The 17,745-nt window shown below is 46.5% G+C and overlaps 2 protein-coding genes across 3 annotated transcripts; one reads left to right on the top strand and one right to left on the bottom strand.

Annotated features, from left to right (window-relative positions):
* Positions 1 to 362: 362 nt before the first annotated feature.
* On the top strand, positions 363 to 11,231 carry LOC119199472 (NAD(P) transhydrogenase, mitochondrial-like). 2 transcript variants are annotated; one of them, XM_037456902.2, is made up of 22 exons: positions 363 to 495; positions 965 to 1,130; positions 1,946 to 2,175; positions 2,377 to 2,576; positions 3,010 to 3,097; positions 3,190 to 3,278; positions 3,362 to 3,549; positions 3,674 to 3,807; positions 3,916 to 4,107; positions 4,536 to 4,686; positions 5,057 to 5,218; positions 5,311 to 5,421; positions 5,659 to 5,804; positions 6,042 to 6,237; positions 6,898 to 7,131; positions 7,507 to 7,667; positions 7,849 to 8,028; positions 8,131 to 8,290; positions 9,751 to 9,832; positions 10,236 to 10,354; positions 10,671 to 10,786; positions 10,877 to 11,231. In XM_037456902.2, the coding sequence occupies exons 2-22, from the start codon at positions 1,001 to 1,003 to the stop codon at positions 11,021 to 11,023; spliced, it is 3,216 nt and encodes a 1,071-aa protein (XP_037312799.2). In that variant the 5' UTR covers positions 363 to 495; positions 965 to 1,000; the 3' UTR covers positions 11,024 to 11,231. The 2 variants fall into 2 exon arrangements, with proteins under 2 accessions (XP_037312799.2, XP_037312803.2); XM_037456906.2 differs by lacking the exon at positions 363 to 495 and having other exon boundaries at positions 820 to 1,130.
* A 19-nt stretch (positions 11,232 to 11,250) lies between these two features.
* Positions 11,251 to 14,282, bottom strand: dtwd1 (DTW domain containing 1). Its single transcript, XM_037456944.2, has 5 exons — positions 14,122 to 14,282; positions 13,220 to 13,516; positions 12,949 to 13,086; positions 11,954 to 12,239; positions 11,251 to 11,813 (listed from the first exon to the last, which is right to left on the bottom strand). The coding sequence occupies exons 2-5, from the start codon at positions 13,475 to 13,477 to the stop codon at positions 11,584 to 11,586; spliced, it is 912 nt and encodes a 303-aa protein (XP_037312841.2). The 5' UTR covers positions 13,478 to 13,516; positions 14,122 to 14,282; the 3' UTR covers positions 11,251 to 11,583.
* Positions 14,283 to 17,745: the final 3,463 nt, after the last annotated feature.

Below are 17,745 nucleotides of genomic sequence, written 5' to 3'. Positions count from 1 at the left end.
ATAATATCCTAATAGCAACATATTTGGAATAAACAAGCACGGGAATTAATATAGTGGCTACTATTAGGTTTTACACCTTTCTCTGGCACTGTGCGTCAAAAAAAGGCAGTAAAAAAAAACAACACAATTATCTGTGATTTTTTTGAGCCACTTGGGAAGCGAGCGGCGGCATCTCACAAAAACCGTGGATGAGTAATATACCTTTTAGGATGATGCCATTGGCCGTTTTCCGGTAAACAAGTTAATCCAGCCTTTAAACTCGCCGGTAGTCAGGGAGTTGATCTGCTTTAGGGGTGGTCCATGTGAAGTCACATGACTTGCTATTTATACATAAATAGTGCAGCAGTGATATCAAAGCTGCGGAAGGTCGTCTGTCCGTCTGTGTCCCCCCCCCTCCCTCCCCGAGCAGCACCAGGGGATTTTGTGTAGGACGTCGCTCAGGTGACCCTGCGGTTTGACGGACAGTTGGACCTGCTCTTTCTGGAAATCTGAAAGGCAAGTCTTACAATGATAACGCATTCAAAAAGATCCATTCAAATTCAGGAATGGACCTGTAAAAGGTGAAGGACGAAGGGCGCTGATCGACTGTGTGATTCAGGGAATGAATGAATGAATGAATGAAAATGAATGAGGAATCAAAACCCAAAGCAGTAAAATATTTGTGTTTCAAAATGTCTTGTGTAAGACGGTTTGTGTCTGTATCCGAGTCCTGAGCTGTCCCCTTAAGCCCCTTCAACATCTGATCTGATTTCTCTGCCTTCTCCCCTCTGCGCCACCAGACTTGGCACGGTTCTCTCCCCCCCCCCCCCTCTGTGTGCCGTCATATTTCCCAGATCCTCGAGTGTGTAACCGGCCGTGGGCCCTGTGTGTCGTGTCCTGCAGAGCTGAAATGTCACTTTGCCGTCTGAATTAGAGTTAACTTGCCTCCCGCCTCCGCTTGTGTGTGTGTGTGTCCTTATTCAAGAGCCAGAGGGACTCTGTGGGCGGACGCACAGCGGCCATGTCGACCCTCCTGCGATGCTTCTCCGGCTCCTCTGTCGCTTTGCTCCAGAAAGGGGTTTGTCAGAGGACCACTGGAAGGAGGACTTTCAGGACTTTCCCTGTGTTATGGGACCAAAAGGCCTCCAGAGGTAGGCAATGTGCAGCTCTGTTAAAGTCCCTGTGCTTAACCTCTAAAGTTTTTTTTTTTTTTTTTCTCACAAAGGACAGTCTGAGACTGCATGCTTTTCTCTTGGTTCAGATGTCCTCTTACTGAAGGAATGAGAGTTCAATCAAGAACACTCTCCCTCTTCCCGGATCCCGGAGTGTTTATAAGCAGGTTGCTAGAGATCTTTTCCATAACAGGGAGCACTGCGGGCGAAGCAGGCCCGAAGCTAAAGCTCACCGCAGGAGCTGCTAACATGTGAGAACACACGAGAGGTCAATTAAAGGTGACCTGTGAAAGCTTAACTCCCGTCTGGCCAATTGTGCGCCCGGACTTTTTTTTTCTTTTTTTCGAGGGACACTTGTCGCAGGGGGTCAGCGAGACTTTTGCGAGTTACTGAGTGCTTTTAGAAGTCTGAATCTCGAGCGTGTGTGTGTGTGTGTGTGTGTGTGTGCAGGAGTGCAGGCCTTTCTCTGTGTGTGTGTGTGTGTGTGTGTGTGCAGGAGTGCAGGCCTTTCTCTGTGTGTGTGTGTGTGTGCTGGCTACCAGCCAATCACCTGCTAATAATGTCCCCATGGTGGAGAGGTCACCCCGCCGTGTATGGAGAGAAATGTGTAACCTGACACTGTTTTCAGCCACACAATCTAGGCCGTACACACACACACGCTCTCCTGTGGAATAAGGGGATTTTGCATGCTAGTACGAAGGCTTCTAATACATTTTAATTATTAAAGACCAGACACGCACTCTCACGCGTTTCACGTTCAGCGGACTCAACATCCATCTGGTTTCTGTGGTCAGGTGTGCTCTACAAGGACCTGGTGGTCGGGGTTCCCAAGGAGACGCTGCAGAATGAGCGCCGCGTGGCGTTGTCTCCTGCGGGCGTGGAGGCGCTGGTCAAGCAGGGCTTCAAGGTGCAGGTGGAGAGTGGAGCTGGAGAGGAGTCCAAGTTCTCCGATCAGCACTACAGGGATGCCGGAGCCACCATCACCGACGTCACCGGAGCCCTCGGCTCAGACTTGGTCCTCAAGGTCCTCGCACATGCGTTATGTCCTCTGCCAATAAGACAATTCGGTGTGTGTGTGTGTGTGTGTGTGTGTGTGTGTGTGTGTGTGTGTGTGTGTGTGTGTGTGTGTGTGTGTGTGTGTGTGTGTGTGTGTGTGTGTGTGTGTGTGTGTGTGTGTGTATCACTGAAAATCTACCCCATGTGACCTCCTTCTCCCCTGCCGTAGGTTCGAGCCCCCAGTTTGAGCGAGGCGGACCTGCTGAAGCCCCACTCCACCTTGGTGAGCTTCATCTATCCAGCGCAGAACCCGGAGCTGATGAGGAAACTATCCGACAGGCAGAGCAACGTGCTGGCCATGGACCAGGTGCCCCGGGTCACCATCGCCCAGGGCTACGATGCGCTCAGCTCCATGGCTAACATCGCAGGGTGAGGACAAATGACAATGGTTGGGATAATTATCCGCTTTGTTTATATTGCATCATTAGATGCAGCACAAAGGACAACAGGTATTTAAAAACCGGGGGGGAAACATTAAGTTATAACAATAAAATTCGCAAAATTGCATAATTATAGTTATGTTTCAACTAATTATAACACTAATTATAGTGATAAATTAGCGGTGTTAAAAGCAATCTTAAGAAATCTTTAGAAAAAGGTGGAATTCATTCAAAGCAAGATGGTAAATGTATGTTTTGAGGTGGTTTCTAGAGGAACATTCTCAGATAAACAACCAGAGGCATGAAGGTGCAAAATCGTTTTACGGTGTTACTGAAAGCTGCAGCCTATCAATGCCTTGTTCTGGCAGCCTGTAAATATATAAAAAATGGAGCTATTCTGGATTTCTTTGTTTATTTTGTAGGTACAAAGCTGTGGTTTTGGCCGCTAACCACTTCGGCAGGTTCTTCACCGGTCAAATCACAGCTGCAGGAAAAGTCCCCCCAGCTAAGGTAAACTGTCGACGTATTGTCCGGGTCAACGTGAGCAATTTTCCAAACCAGCCTCGCACAATGATGCATTACGACTGTTCTGGTGCGCCCAGGTCCTGGTCATCGGAGGCGGCGTCGCCGGTTTGGCAGCGGCAGGTACGGCCAAGTCGATGGGAGCCATAGTCCGAGGTTTTGACACCAGGTACGAGATGAAACATCACGGCGCACACAGACTGCAGAGCGACGGCCGTGACGAGTAACTTGACCCGCGCGTCGCCCCCTCAGGCCAGCCGCCCTGGAGCAGTTCAAGTCGTTCGGGGCGGAGCCCCTGGAGGTCAACATCAAGGAGTCTGGCGACGGGGTCGGAGGTTACGCCAAAGAGATGTCTCAAGAGTTCATTGACGCCGAGATGGCGCTCTTCGCCAAGCAGTGCAAGGAGGTGGACATCGTGATCAGCACGGCCCTGATTCCAGGTCAGTCAGACGCCGACTCGATGTCCCCTGAACTTTCTGGTTTCTGAGAGCGCGGGACATGACGGGACATTCGGTGGAACCCTCATCTGTCCCTGCGTTTCCTCTTCCCCCCCCCCCCCCGCAGGGAAGCGCGCTCCCATTCTGATCAAGAAGGAGTTCGTGGAGTCCATGAAGGACGGCTCCGTGGTGGTGGACATGGCCGCGGAGGCCGGGGGAAACATCGAAACCACCAGGCCCGGAGAGCTGCACGTTCACAAGGTGAGCTTCCTGCGTCGAGAGCAGACTTTCTGATAAATACCCAAAAGAAAATTCCTTGAAAGCTGGTTTTTTTTTAATACAGAATCGACTTTCTTTTTTGATAACCAGGGCGTAACGCACATTGGCTACACCGACCTGCCCAGCCGCTTGCCCACCCAGGCCAGCACCCTGTACTCGAACAACGTGCTGAAGCTGCTGAAGGCCATCAGCCCCGACAAGGAATACTTCCACTACGAGCCCAAAGACCAGTTTGACTACGGGACGATCGATCATGTCATCCGCGGGACTCTTGTTATGAAGGTGTTTTTTTTTTGTTTAGTTCTGTTTCTATTTGACTGTCTACTGGCAGCTTCTGTCTCTCTGCTGGCATCCCTCCTTCCCTCTTGGCATCGTGATAAAATACTGCACTAAAACCCTGATCCCAGCTGGGAAGAGCTCTCGCTGGATCCCAGCAAGAATGTTTCAAAACTTAATCTTCCAGGAATTTTGGCTTTGTCCATGGCAGAGGAAGCATGCGACCTCAGCGGGACGTATCGCTTTACCCCTTGTTAAAACTTATTTCAGACTTCTTAAAAGAGGATTGAACTTCCAAAACCACCGTTAACTGGTCTGCGATTCGCTGTTTGTTCAGGACTGATCTGATGTGCGCCATCCCCCCCCACAGCGCAATGACTCCTGATGTCTGTCTCTCTCACCCGTCCGCCTGTGTGTTTTCTGGATGTGTCCAGGACGGCAAGGACATTTTCCCCGCGCCCCTCCCCAAAACGGTGCCCCCGCCGCCAGTGAAACAGAAAACGGTGGCGGAGTTGAAGGCCGAGAAGACGGCGGTGATCTCGCCCTTCAAGCGCACGATGACCTCCGCTGGCGCCTACACGGCAGGTCAGACATCCGTGCACCCCCGGAAATATCCGCACTGCAGTAATCGGGTTATTTATTGTTTTTTTACAATCCGTTTTTATTGCCTAGAACACTGAGATCAATAGATCTAAATGGGACTTTTTTTCTATTATTAATGAACACATGGAAAATACATTTTTAATAGCTCCTGGCAAGAGTTCAACCCTAGAAGTGAAGCAAAAACTATCACTATTCTTTCCGTATTCAATTATTTCATTGCTTTAGTGGTAGAAAAAATGATAAATGATTTAAAAAAAAAAAAAAAGACTGCATCCAATACCTGACCCTGGAAATAACTACACACACACATACACACAGTCCAACGTGCTGTAACTGCTCTGTCACTCTGTAGGTGTGTCCACCTGTCTGGCTCTGGGCATCATTTCCCCCAACGCGGCCTTCACCCAGATGGTCACCACCTTCGGCCTGTCCGGCATCGTGGGATACCACACGGTGTGGGGCGTGACCCCCGCTCTGCACTCGCCCCTCATGTCCGTCACCAACGCCATCTCAGGTCGGGTAGTCGGCGCGCCCGGGGCTGGTTGTGGCCCAACGTTCCGGCTGGCGTTCTGATGGCGTGTGACCTCCCCCCCCCCCCCCCCGCAGGTCTGACAGCTGTTGGCGGTCTGGTGCTGATGGGCGGCGGTCTCACACCCTCCAGCCTGCCCGAGGGTCTCGCTCTGGCGGCGGCTTTCGTTTCCTCCATCAACATCGCCGGTCTGACTTTCGTCACTCAAACGCGGACATAGAAGGAGAGACGAATATTCATTGCCTGCCCGATCCTGTGTGTGTGTGTGTGTGTGTGTGTGTGTGTGTGTGTGTGTGTGTGTGTGTGTGTGTGTGTGTGTGTGTGTGTGTGTGTGTGTGTGTGTGTGTGTGTGTGTGTGTGTGTGTGTGTGTGTGTGTGTGTGTGTGTGTGTGTGTGTGTGTGTGTGTGTGTGTGTGTGTGCGTAGGTGGTTTCCTGATCACCCAGAAGATGCTGGACATGTTCAAGCGTCCCACTGACCCTCCAGAGCACAACTACCTGTACATGCTGCCCGGGGCGGCGTTTGTTGGGGGGTACGGCGCCTCGGTGGCCGCTGGGTACAACATCGAGCAGGTGTCCACTCACATTTGATCTCTGTGGAAGTGGTTGTGATCACTGTAAATGTGTAGTTTTGTTTGGCATTTGTATTGATCAGAGTTAGGGTGGCAAATCATCACTTTTCATCCAAGTAATCGACTCATCATTTCAACTTTTTAGTGTGTTGATCCAGCTTTAACTCGACTGTGTCCCTCTCACGCTCTACACAAAGAAGTCTGACTTGTGTTTCCCCCCCCCCCACCTCTTCCTCAGATGATGTACCTGGGCTCGGGCCTGTGTTGCGTCGGGGCGCTGGCGGGCCTCTCCGCCCAGCGCACCAGCCGCTTGGGGAACGTCCTGGGCATGATGGGAGTGGCAGGGGGCATCGCCGCCACCCTCGGTGCCCTCAAACCCTCCCCGGAGCTGCTGTCTCAGATGTCTCTGGCTATGGCCACAGGGGGAACCCTGGGTGTGTGTTGTCCCGCAGCCCTGAGATACACGCGTTGTTTTTGTTGTTGTTGTTGTTGTGACGTATGGGTTTAAATAGTCAGTCATGAATCCGTAAAGCTCAGGACAGGGCTCCGTATTGAGTGCGGCAGATTGTTTGAACTACGAGACCACCGTGAATGAGTTCCACGTTGTTAACTTCGCATGCGACTCCTCTGGTCTTTTGAAGAGTGTGATTTATTTATTTATTTTCTTCACCCTGTTCCGGATACGGAGACGATTTTGGTTGTCGCGTGTGAATGTTGTACATGTTAAAAGTAATTCAAGGAAGCAGGATGATGAATGGCGTTTTAATCACGCGGGCAGCGGAAGCATTACTCAATGTTAAATGAGTGTTTTCATGGAAACACATTTAAACACTTAACTGAGCCTCATTAGATTTGCTTTGAAGATCCAGCCCCTTTTGTGAAGAGAAATGTTACTGAAAGCAGGTGTTTGCCCTTTAACCATTTTTTCTTTTTCTTTTTTTAAAAAATGTGTATTTTACATAACATCCATAATCTCCTGTATTCGTACTGCTCACCGATGTGCATGAAGAAATGTGTTTTTTTTCGCCTGCTGCTTGACAAACAATTGTAACTCGCAGAGATTTACTGAAACCTGCTGTTTTTTCCCATCTCAGGTCTGACCATTGCCAAGCGCATTGAAATCTCGGACCTGCCGCAGCTCGTGGCGGCCTTCCACAGCCTCGTGGGCCTGGCGGCTGTCCTCACCTGCGTCGCCGAGTTCATGATCGAGTTCCCTCACCTCGACACTCACCCATCCACCGGAGTGCTCAAGACCGTGGCCTACATGGGCACCTACATCGGCGGCGTCACCTTCAGTGGCTCACTGGTGGCCTACGGCAAGCTTCAAGGTAAAGGAGTTCTTTATCGGACACAGACACTAGTAACTGTTTGAAGACGCTGAGCTTTGCGTCCCCTGCCGCTGATTGTTTTTTTTGTCTAGTTAAAGCCAAAGATCCTCTGGTAAATCTGGGCCTGGGCTCTCTGGGGGGGGGGGGGGGGGGGTGGGGGGTAGGGGGCAGGGAGCATGTGTCAGCAGTGGCCAATTAGCATCGCAGTGCGACTGATCAAGAGGGAACACATGAGACGCTTTCGAGTCATTTGGGCGGCGGCTGCGGTTTGGTGGAGGGCGGCTGATTAGAGGCCTCCACGGGGGGGGGGGTCAGACGCTTCAAAGACACTTTTTCAGCCTGAATATGTTGTTTGGAACCGTTTTTTGGTTGCAGGCGTGCTGAGCTCGTCGCCGCTGCTGCTGCCGGGACGACACATGCTGAACGCCGGCCTGATGGCGGCGTCCATGGGGGGCATGGTGCCCTTTATGCTCAGTTCAACCTACGGCACCGGCATGGGGTGTCTGGTCGGAGTGTCTGGGCTTTCCACCATCATGGTGAGTTTTCAACCACCCATGAAACATTCTTTTTAACACGTGATACAACAGATATTTAGTCAGAGCAAAAGTTGACTTGACTTTGCCGAGATGAGGCACTTTTAGATTTGAATAATGCTGCGTCTCAAACGCGTTGCTTTAATTTGCTAAAGTGGCTGAAATGACCCCCCTCCCCCCGCAGGGTGTCACCCTGACGGCGGCCATCGGCGGCGCCGACATGCCCGTGGTCATCACCGTGTTGAACAGCTACTCCGGATGGGCGCTCTGTGCCGAAGGCTTCCTGCTGGACAACAATCTGATGACCATCGTCGGCGCTCTGATTGGCTCCTCCGGTGCCATCCTCTCTTACATCATGTGTGTGGTGAGTAGACGCACGTGTACCCAGTCTAAGGTGTGAACGTGCTCGCCGCGTGTACCTGGGGGAAGAGTTGTTGTCCTCCTCCTCCTCCTCCTCTCCTCCAAGGCCATGAACCGCTCCCTGCCCAACGTGATCCTGGGCGGATACGGCACCACCTCCACGGCGGGCGGCAAGCCGATGGAGATCGTCGGCACTCACACCGAGGTCAACTTGGACCAGACCATCGACATAATCAAGGAAGCCAGCAGCATCATCATCACACCAGGTACACCCCCGGGATTCATGAGGAACGTTCCACTGGCTGCGGCCCTATTGACCCACAATGCACCTCCTGACACCCGACTCGTTGGACCCAAACCGAGATTGACCCTAGTGACATCACTTGACTAGTGAGCTGAATTCAGGGTGTGTTTTGTGAGGAGCCGGTGGGACAGAATAGTGCGATTGAAGAGACTCCGCAGTAGTTTTTTATGAGGTAATCTACTCCACCGGGTGTGCCTTCTTTTAGTTTGGCTAAAGACTGATTTGACTGGTCGTTTTGAACCTGAAGTACAGCAGAAATCGCTTCCTCCACAAGCACAAAGACGGAGACACGGCCGACGAAAACCAGAGCCCAGGTGCGGAAAAAAGTTTGAGTTGAGATCAGAGACAAAGAGGGAGCTCAGCTCTCAACGTCAGATTCCTCTTCTCCACCCCAGCTGCAGCTTTTCAACAATCTCACTCATCTAAATTGAATTCACATTATTACGTTCTCTGCCAAGATCTGTATTTGAGGTCGAAATAAGAAGAAAAAAAGCTTTTGCAAATCATTTGAAAATTATGGACATCTTGAGCTCAATAAGATGCAGTAATTAATTAAAAAAAACAAATATTGGAGCCATGGTAACCACAAGAGGGAGCAGTTTGTCAACAAATGATCTCACGCCCACGTGGCCTCGACAAACAAAGTGAGTGTGTGTGCTTGTTTGACAGCAGTAAGAGCAGCGATGAACTTGAAGTTTGAGTGTGAGATGAAAACCACATTTTTTTTCCCCAGACAACTGAGAAGTTGTTGAGTTGCTCAAAGCAGGATGAATCCCTTTTAATAACTTGGGATACTCGGATTAATATCGCCTGGGGAATCAGCTAGTTACGGGTGACGTTTTTTCAAAGGCTCGATTGGGGAGGGGGGGGGGGGGGGCAAAAGATGAACTCTCCGAGGTACCTGACCACCGGGGTGAAACTGGGGTTAGCCCGACTCAGGGAAAGGAGCTCTTTGCACGCAAGGTACCCAAAAGCACACCACACATGCCAAAGGTTTCCGAAGAGAAAAACGTCTCTTAGGCCAGCGAACCGCTGTGATTTATTACAAAGAGACTTGTGGTGGAGGAGGAGGAGGAGGAGGAGGAGGAGGAGGAGGAGGAGGAGGAGGAGGAGGAGGAGGAGGAGGAGGAGGAGGAGGAGGAGGAGGAGGAGGAGGAGGAGGAGGAGGAGGAGGAGGAGGAGGAGGAGGAGGAGGAGGAGGAGGAGGAGGAGGAGGAGGAGGAGGGACAGACAAAGGAAAGCACGAAGGGTAGTGGAACCACTGGCGTTATTGTTGTACTATTGTGTCAAATACGTAATCCAAAAGTGATACAAACAAAATAAGGAAAAATCGGATAAGAGGCCAAATAAATGGGACTGCATCCCAAGATCTGAATCCTTTTTTGGATATGCTGCTGCGTGTTGATTCTCTGTGTGTTTTAGGTTGGGGTCTGTGTGCAGCCAAAGCCCAATACCCCATCGCAGACATGGTGAAGATGCTGAAGGAACAGGGCAAGAGTGTCAGGTGAACGTCTGCGCTCTACACATTTGCATAGAGAAGAAAGTTGACGATCCTTGAGATTTCAGTCCTGGCTAAAATTCTTTGTGCTTTGGGGCACTGCAAACTTCTTTCCAACACCTTTTTTAGAAGGCAGAAATGTGTCTTTTGAAGCCGAGTACTAGACAGTACGAACTTAAAGAATAATAAGAGTGGGATTTCAAATGATGAATAGTTTACTTTGTCAAAAGCTATTTTTACATTGGAATGTTGCTACTTTTCCTCTTTTTTAAAATACCTCAATACACCACAACCAAATATAAAAATCACCTTCAGAATATGTTACGTAAAGAGACTTTCTTTTCCCTCATCGAGTCATCAATGCTAAATCCAGGTGATGATGAGCAGTAACATTGTCCGTCTCCAACAGGTTTGGGATCCACCCAGTGGCCGGTCGCATGCCGGGCCAGCTGAACGTCCTCTTGGCCGAGGCCGGCGTTCCCTATGACGTGGTCCTGGAGATGGATGAGATCAACGAAGACTTCCCAGGTTCTCTTTTTTTTTTTTCTATCCAGAGAAAGCTCTTTAAATATTTACTTCATGGTTTTCACTTCAGCAGGAAGGCTGTCCGGTAACAATCCAATCCTTCTTTTCACACGCACATGGAGCATTTTTAAGGGCAGCAGATTTGTTTTTCTTAGCAACCAGAGAAGCTTTCTGAGACACATGGTTGTGTTTAGGACAGAGGGAGACGAGTGCGGTTGCCGGGGAAACCCGATGACACCGGATGAGGACAATTGCCGGGCAGTGGGCCAGCTTCTTGTCTGCGCTGTGTATGAATGTGTAAACTGTCTGTGGCCCACAGAGACCGACTTGACGCTGGTCATCGGAGCCAACGACACGGTGAATTCTGCAGCGCAGGAGGACCCCAACTCCATAATCGCTGGCATGCCTGTCCTGGAGGTGTGGAAGTCCAAACAGGTCGGTCTACTGTTTTTTGGGTGTGGTTTCGTTGCACCAACAACTGAAGTGTATTACATGTTTTTTTTTTATTTTTTATTTAAACTCCAGGTGATAGTGATGAAGCGCACATTGGGTGTGGGCTACGCCGCGGTTGACAATCCCATTTTCTACAAGCCGAACACATCCATGTTGCTAGGAGACGCCAAGAAGACGTGCGACAGTCTGCAAGCAAAGATCAGAGAGGCCTTCTACTAGCGGCTCCTCGTTGGTTTTTACCCTCACGAACGGTGCTGTACGAGTATAAGCAAGTTGACAAAAAAACTGTATTTCCCTGCATTAGCTTTCAGGATATATTTTTGTAGGAAAGATTTCAGGTCTGGAAGAGATGCGATTTAATCATTTGAGGCATGAATAATTCAAATAAAAATGTGTATTGATTTGTAAATAAAATCATTTAAACGCATTAGATACAGTTCTGTTTTTATAATCAGATTAATGATTGAAACTTGCACTGATTAGTGTCACACCAACATCTGAAACATTCTTCTTTTCAACATTTTGAAATACCGAATGGCTGTGACCCAGATTGTCACGTTGCTGAGGCTTGTTCAGTTTGTTTTGATTGCATATGCTGTAGGTCTTGTTTACTCATATTGAAACAAACTTCCTGTTTGGCAATCGTAAACACTTTTATTGCACACTTGTGCAAATAGTATCTCATACAAAATAAAGATATCCCACAGGCAGAAAATTGAACCAATCACAAAAGGCCTGGCATGTGAATCTACGGTTCGAGTCTTTCCTTTCCGTGTTCCTCAGCATTTTCCAGCAGAAGTCTTCGCTTTGTTGACAATCGAGTGCAGGAATGAGTAGAAGAAGAGAAGGTTGTCATATTCTCCATCGTACTCCTGAGCAAGGCAATGCTCGCGGAAGTCCTTGAGGAAATAATAAATAGCCTCGATAGTAGCTAGGTAGGTGTCTGGTTTGCCTTTCTGACTGCGCCAGAAACACGTTTTCCTCGTCTTCAACTCCACCCGGAGCAGATCTGGAGGAGAACACGCGTCAGTCAGAGGGTTCGGGGGTTAGCGAGAACAACGTGCGAGATCACAGTCAAACAGCGCTGTGGCAGAAATCAAACTCAACGCTAACAGTCACCAGCTGTCAAACGCAATCGTTCACCATTACCTTGCAGTCGTTCGTCTGTGCTGATCTTGTTGGTCTGGTTCCATGTGCTGTCAATGAAGACCACCCTCTGGAGGGGGTACGCCCTTGACTCAGAGCCCGTTGCTTCATCTGGGCTCGACTGGGGATTCTGTGCACTGTGTGTGGGGCCTTGAACTTCCTCACTTTTGCGCCTTTTCGCGGCGGGTTCGTAAGACGACCCACGTGGCCTCCTGTCGGTCATTTCATGCAGACACTGCATCATTTCTTGAACCGAGACAGACCCTGGACCAGGGAACACCAAGACCACCTGCGGAGAGACAGCACAGATTCAGAGTGAAACGTTAAGTATGGTGATATGTATCCATTAGTTAGGAAGCACTGAAATAGAGAATGTTTGAAAGGAGCAGACAAGGTTTGCGCACTGTAATTCTTAGTATGTATATGAGTAAGCCTAATAAGTAGTACAGTTCATGAAAATATGAAAGTAGTGACTAAACCCTCTTACGTTATGTTTCATACAATATGGATAGAAATCCTAAAAGGAGTTATACTACTACTATAAATGCAGGAGTTCAATAGCTTAAAACGGTATCAGTTCATCATTAATAAGGTGCAATGATGGAGTTTTTTTCATTGGTGACCGAGGTAAATCAAGCATTAGAATTATGGAGTAAATAAATTGATTGGTGGAGCTTAAATGATGAGGTAAATCATTGGTTAAAAGAAAGTAATCTGCAATATTTTAATAATTAAACTCCATTTCAAAACTAAAAATCCTTGTTTTATCAATAGTATATTTGGTGAATATTATACAATAGGATTTTCGGCACATAAATGTATTCTACTCAACCAATTTTTAACATTATTATTATTTCTAATTATATTTCAATTTTACAGGCCAAATAATTGATAGTTGCAGCCATAACAAGGGTAACAATTCACATTGACACTTTGAAGGTGTAAAATGAAGTGAGCATTAAATAAACTCAATTCTCACAACATGGAAATCAACTTACTTTTCCCCTTTCGTAGTCCGGTATGCAGGGGTAAGTGTGTATGGTGACATCACCCGGAGCAAGGATCTTGGCATGGACTGCAGTGCTCTTCCCATCCGTCTCGTTGGGATGCTTGATGATGTCTATCTTCACCGGAAGCTGAGCACAGAATGGATCCAGTGTGTAAAATGTCTTACCTTTTACGTTAAAGACACAATACATAATTTCCCCGCCACATTAGGATAATACTATTCTCTTAAAAAGAACAAGGGAGTCCTGACCCCTCACTCACCTTGATTACGGGAATTTCTTGCAGGTGCACACCCAGTAATGAGCAGCATGTGTAGCAAAAGAACATCCTTGATCCTCCGCATTTAGAGCATTTCAACCTGCCCCTCTCCTGCGCCTTCTCCAGCACTGCGTGTGATGCCAGTTTTAAGCCTTGGAGAGGCTGCTTGGCGAGCTCACGAGTGTCCGCTGAATCGCCTGGCGCCGTCGTTTCGTCACGGCAACTAGGATGGAGATGCTGGTCCTGATCCAGGCTGCTCATGTCTGCCCTTTTAATGGTGGAACGCCAGTCCGCTCATAGCTGAACAAGAATGACAAAACAAGGGCAAACATCGGACAATAGAAATCATATAAAAACCACAATGCTTTGAAAGTGACGTCGGAAATAATAGGAAGGCTATTATAAGAAGCCAGAGGGGGTTATAAAAAAAGTTAGTCGCTTGTCAAGTGGAAGATAGTAAAGGAGACAGTTGGTTGAGTAATACAAAATAAGTGGTGTAATGAGACTGGATCAGAGCTACCCGACGAATTGAGGGTAAAGAGGTTGTCGATTGCACACGTATTCAATATATAATTGAAACGAGGTAATCCGTGTGCAATGTTGTGTAAAGATATTGTACGTCCCTTCTACTCATTGTATTACTTGATCACTTCTATAGTTTCCTTAGCTCTTATTATGCGTGATATCATTGGTAATCATCATCAATAATGAGGTATATTGTGTTCTCTCTGGCCCACTGATATGTGTCAGGACACCAGCAGCAGCTCCCTCGCTCCCATGCTGCTGCTGACGTTAACAGTAAACATGACATGAGCCATGCTAGCGAAGCTAGCTTCTGTTAGCAAGTTGAACATTCTCAGTCAGCTCTGGGTTACTAGCAGACACACGTCAAAGTGGCTACTTACGTTGGCTTATACCCAAAACGTCGATGTAGCTGAATCGGTTGGCAAATAATACAGTTTACATTAGCTAACGTTACCGAAACGCAACGACAAGGTGTCTGTCCGTGAGTTCCGCGAAGAAACGTCTTCTTCTACACCGGAAATACGGGTCCTTATAACGGAAGTAGTACTTTGCTTGGTAACTCGTTGCTATGCGCCGGGTTCCGAAGGACCGCTCGGTACCTGAAAATATAAAATCTGCAACCGAAAAATATTATACGGTGAGTATCCAAAAATAAATTCAAGTGAAGAATGAAAAAATATATTTTATTCAAAAAAATATTAAAACTGAGTCAAAACTATATTCAACCCGAAAATATTTTTTGTCCACTTATTTTTATTTTGAACACAGAGTTTTATTTTTCAATGTTCAACAACAAAACTAAAACTTTCAGGTTCACATTTTTTTTCGAATTAACAAAACTTTTAACCTGGATTTGGCTCCATACAAAGCTGGTTCTCTTTAAAAATCATCTTGAATTAGTGTGATGAAGTGTTAATTCATGGAAAACTAGCATGAATTATTAATATGCATTTGTCTCATGCGAAGCCAGATGTGCTTGATGTGATGTAAAACAGTCAAATACACCAGTGCTGTCACACTTTCTTACAAAACACAATGGCAGATGTTTATTGATTAATCTTCCCAAATCAATTTCCATGTATCTTTCTCAGGTAACAATGCACTGATGACACTTACCCTGCTTCTCAGACTGACAGACTCTTCAAATTTGACATACTGTGAGTTTTGAACTGTGTTTTTCAGGTATAAATCCCTCTGGAGAGTATTACAAAGACAGGAGCCTTGCTCATGATACGGGTTTTACTCGTATTTATGGCAATTCTGTGTCCCTACAAGTGCAGACACGTATTAATGTGCTTTAATTTTGTCTGTCAGGATAATCTCCTAAAACCCAGAGGGGCATTGCTCTGAAGAACATTAAGCCAAGACACAAAATTTGTAAAGCATGCCAAAGTCAAAAGCTTCCATCTTAAATGATAAAGTGGTCTTATGATGCACAGCACCTGTAGTTCTTATTTTTCTCTTTAACTTAACTCCAAAAGATCTGTTTCTTTATGCTGATCAAATCACTGAACAGCATGTGATGGGAACTATTTGGTTCTCTGTGTCTGAATAATCCTTTGACCCTGCTGCAGTTAGTTTTAATCGGGACAATTCATTCAGTAGAACAAACTTTAAACAACTATAATGTAGTGGGAAGGTAAAACCAAACTAGGAACCAATGCCAGCACTCCTTTTTTGGTGAAAACGTGTCAGAGTTTAACAAAGCAGGCCGTTTCTTTGCCAGGAATTATGCACACTTCAGGCACCCGGAATAAGTGCTGAACATTGTTTACTTTATTAGCGTCTGAAAGACACAGACAGCCTCTAAAATGTTTTTTTATTTGTGGATTTGGCAATATATTTGCTGGATGGATATGGAAGCAAAAAAAACAATGTGGATCCAAACATTGTAAATATCAATTACCACGATCTCAAAACCATTCAACCAGTTCTAAAAATGTCTTTTGTATCTTCTCAGTGTGTTGGACAATATCTTATATGACTTCACTACTGCACACAATTATGTTCAAAAGATTTACTGATTTTAGCATCATATCAGAATACCGGAAAACAAGAATCTGTGTGATCATGCGTTCAGTGCAAACGTTTTTGAAAACTTTAAGAGGTACTGTTGCTGGTGCTCAGTTAACCAATGTACCTTAGTTTAAACGAAGTTGTCATTTTTTACTTTAGGTTAGGTGACGCATGAAGTTAGTATTAATTGTTGTACGTAATTCCGAACATCTTCTTTTAATCGCATGCTATATCTCTCTGTGGACATACACATATTGTGTAATCTAGCGGCATGTTGCTGTCGGTCTCGACCCTCTTTTTAAAAAAATAAAATAATCTGTTGTTCTGGCCGGATAGGGAGTTCCCTGCAAACTGCTGTAAACAACATTTCCCCCTAGGTTACCTAACCACAGATGTCCTCTAGGGGAACGAAAGGTTACGGAACCAAAAAAAATGTATCGAGTTCAGCTGCGTGTTCGCCTTTCCCCCCTCGCGGCCTCCACCGTTGTCCCGCTGCCCCCCCCCCCCCCCACGAGACCACATCTCCACGTCACACATCAGCCTGCCCTTAGTGATGAGGGGCACATGTGGTTTTCCGTGTTCACGCTCCCCGCATGAATGCAAATACGATACTGATTTTGTTAAATGAATGAAAGGTAAATGATTGTCATTTTTCATCAAACTGCCCGGTAGATCTTCAGCAGCTTCTTTGAGCGACGGACAGGAAGAGGAATAAAAAATGTGACACCATAACAGGAGTTTTGACCAATATTTACAATTTGTACATACATACTCAGCAGTGTACATGTTGATGGTATCAGATAGTATTGATTATCATTAACCAACACAGTTGAAGTTGCAAATCAGTTACCGATACGTCATTATTAATAATAAAAATAGAAAAACTATTTCGACATGGCGTTTCAACAATCTACTGGCAATCATTCAGGGAAACGCTTAAGAGGATTGTTTTCTTTTTTTCCCGTAAAGAAACAATTTTGTTGCTGGAAAGAGCCCGGGCCGCTTGATTTACTATTTATCTGGTTATTTGATAACTGTAATGCACAACAGATGAAGAAAAGTTCCCGGGGAATCCCACATCTTTTAAAATTGAAACAAAAGTATTACATGGATTAGTTTTTTTTTTTCCGTTTTTTTTTCAGGAACAATTTATTAGACTAAATCTGTATTTTCTTGGAACACCTTGCAGGTGTAGTTTGCGTCTTGCGCGCATGTGTTTTGCGCCTCCTTTCCTTCTCAGTCTGTTGCTTCCCGTCCACGAGGTTCTCTCTCTCTCTCTCTCTCTTTCGTTCTCCTTGGCTTCGGCCTCTCCTCGTCCTGCTGGGAATACACGGCCTTGAGCCCGAAATGTGTTTACATTTTGTGCATGTTACAAATTATCTGCTAAGACTAACTTTGCGTGACTTGGCAGAAGCCTTCACCTTGCTCAGATGTTGTTTGGGTCAAACGTATTTTAGGAGTTTGCTCCCTCAATTTAACTGTCTCTATCTGACAGGGGTTTCAAGCCAGATGTGAACTCAGGCAAAAGGTAAAGCTCGTGCTTCGGTGTAGGTGTGTGCGTGTGTGGGTTTAATAACCCATGTCTAGGATATTTTTCTTCACGGAGAAGACTCCACTTATACTCAAAACAATATCAAATCTGAGGGACATTTGAACCATTTTGATGCATTTTTGTCTCCCATCATCACTTTTTAGATTCGTCCTTGAGTTGTGTTTCTACATCCCAACCTCCACTATAGTCCCTCATATCACGTGTCCACCTTTGTCCAACGATACTAACCTTTCTCTGCAAGGTGTATTCAACGACATCAACTGAGTGACAGTTTTTTGGAGTTTGAAAAACTGCGATTGCTCAATATATAGTTTGTTTTCTCTGTAGGTTTCTCCAAATGTTACAGTTAAGAGACCGAAGATCCAACGATTTTCTAATATTGTGTTGGGACTATTTGTCACTTTTTAATAATAGCTTTTTTATAGTACAGTTTCGT

The sequence above is a fragment of the Pungitius pungitius genome, chromosome 4 (assembly GCF_949316345.1).
Source record: "Pungitius pungitius chromosome 4, fPunPun2.1, whole genome shotgun sequence".
In the NCBI taxonomy this organism is placed as follows: Eukaryota; Metazoa; Chordata; class Actinopteri; order Perciformes; family Gasterosteidae; genus Pungitius; species Pungitius pungitius.
Note: the sequence above shows the minus strand (reverse complement) of the source record. Positions and strands in the feature narration are given on the sequence as shown.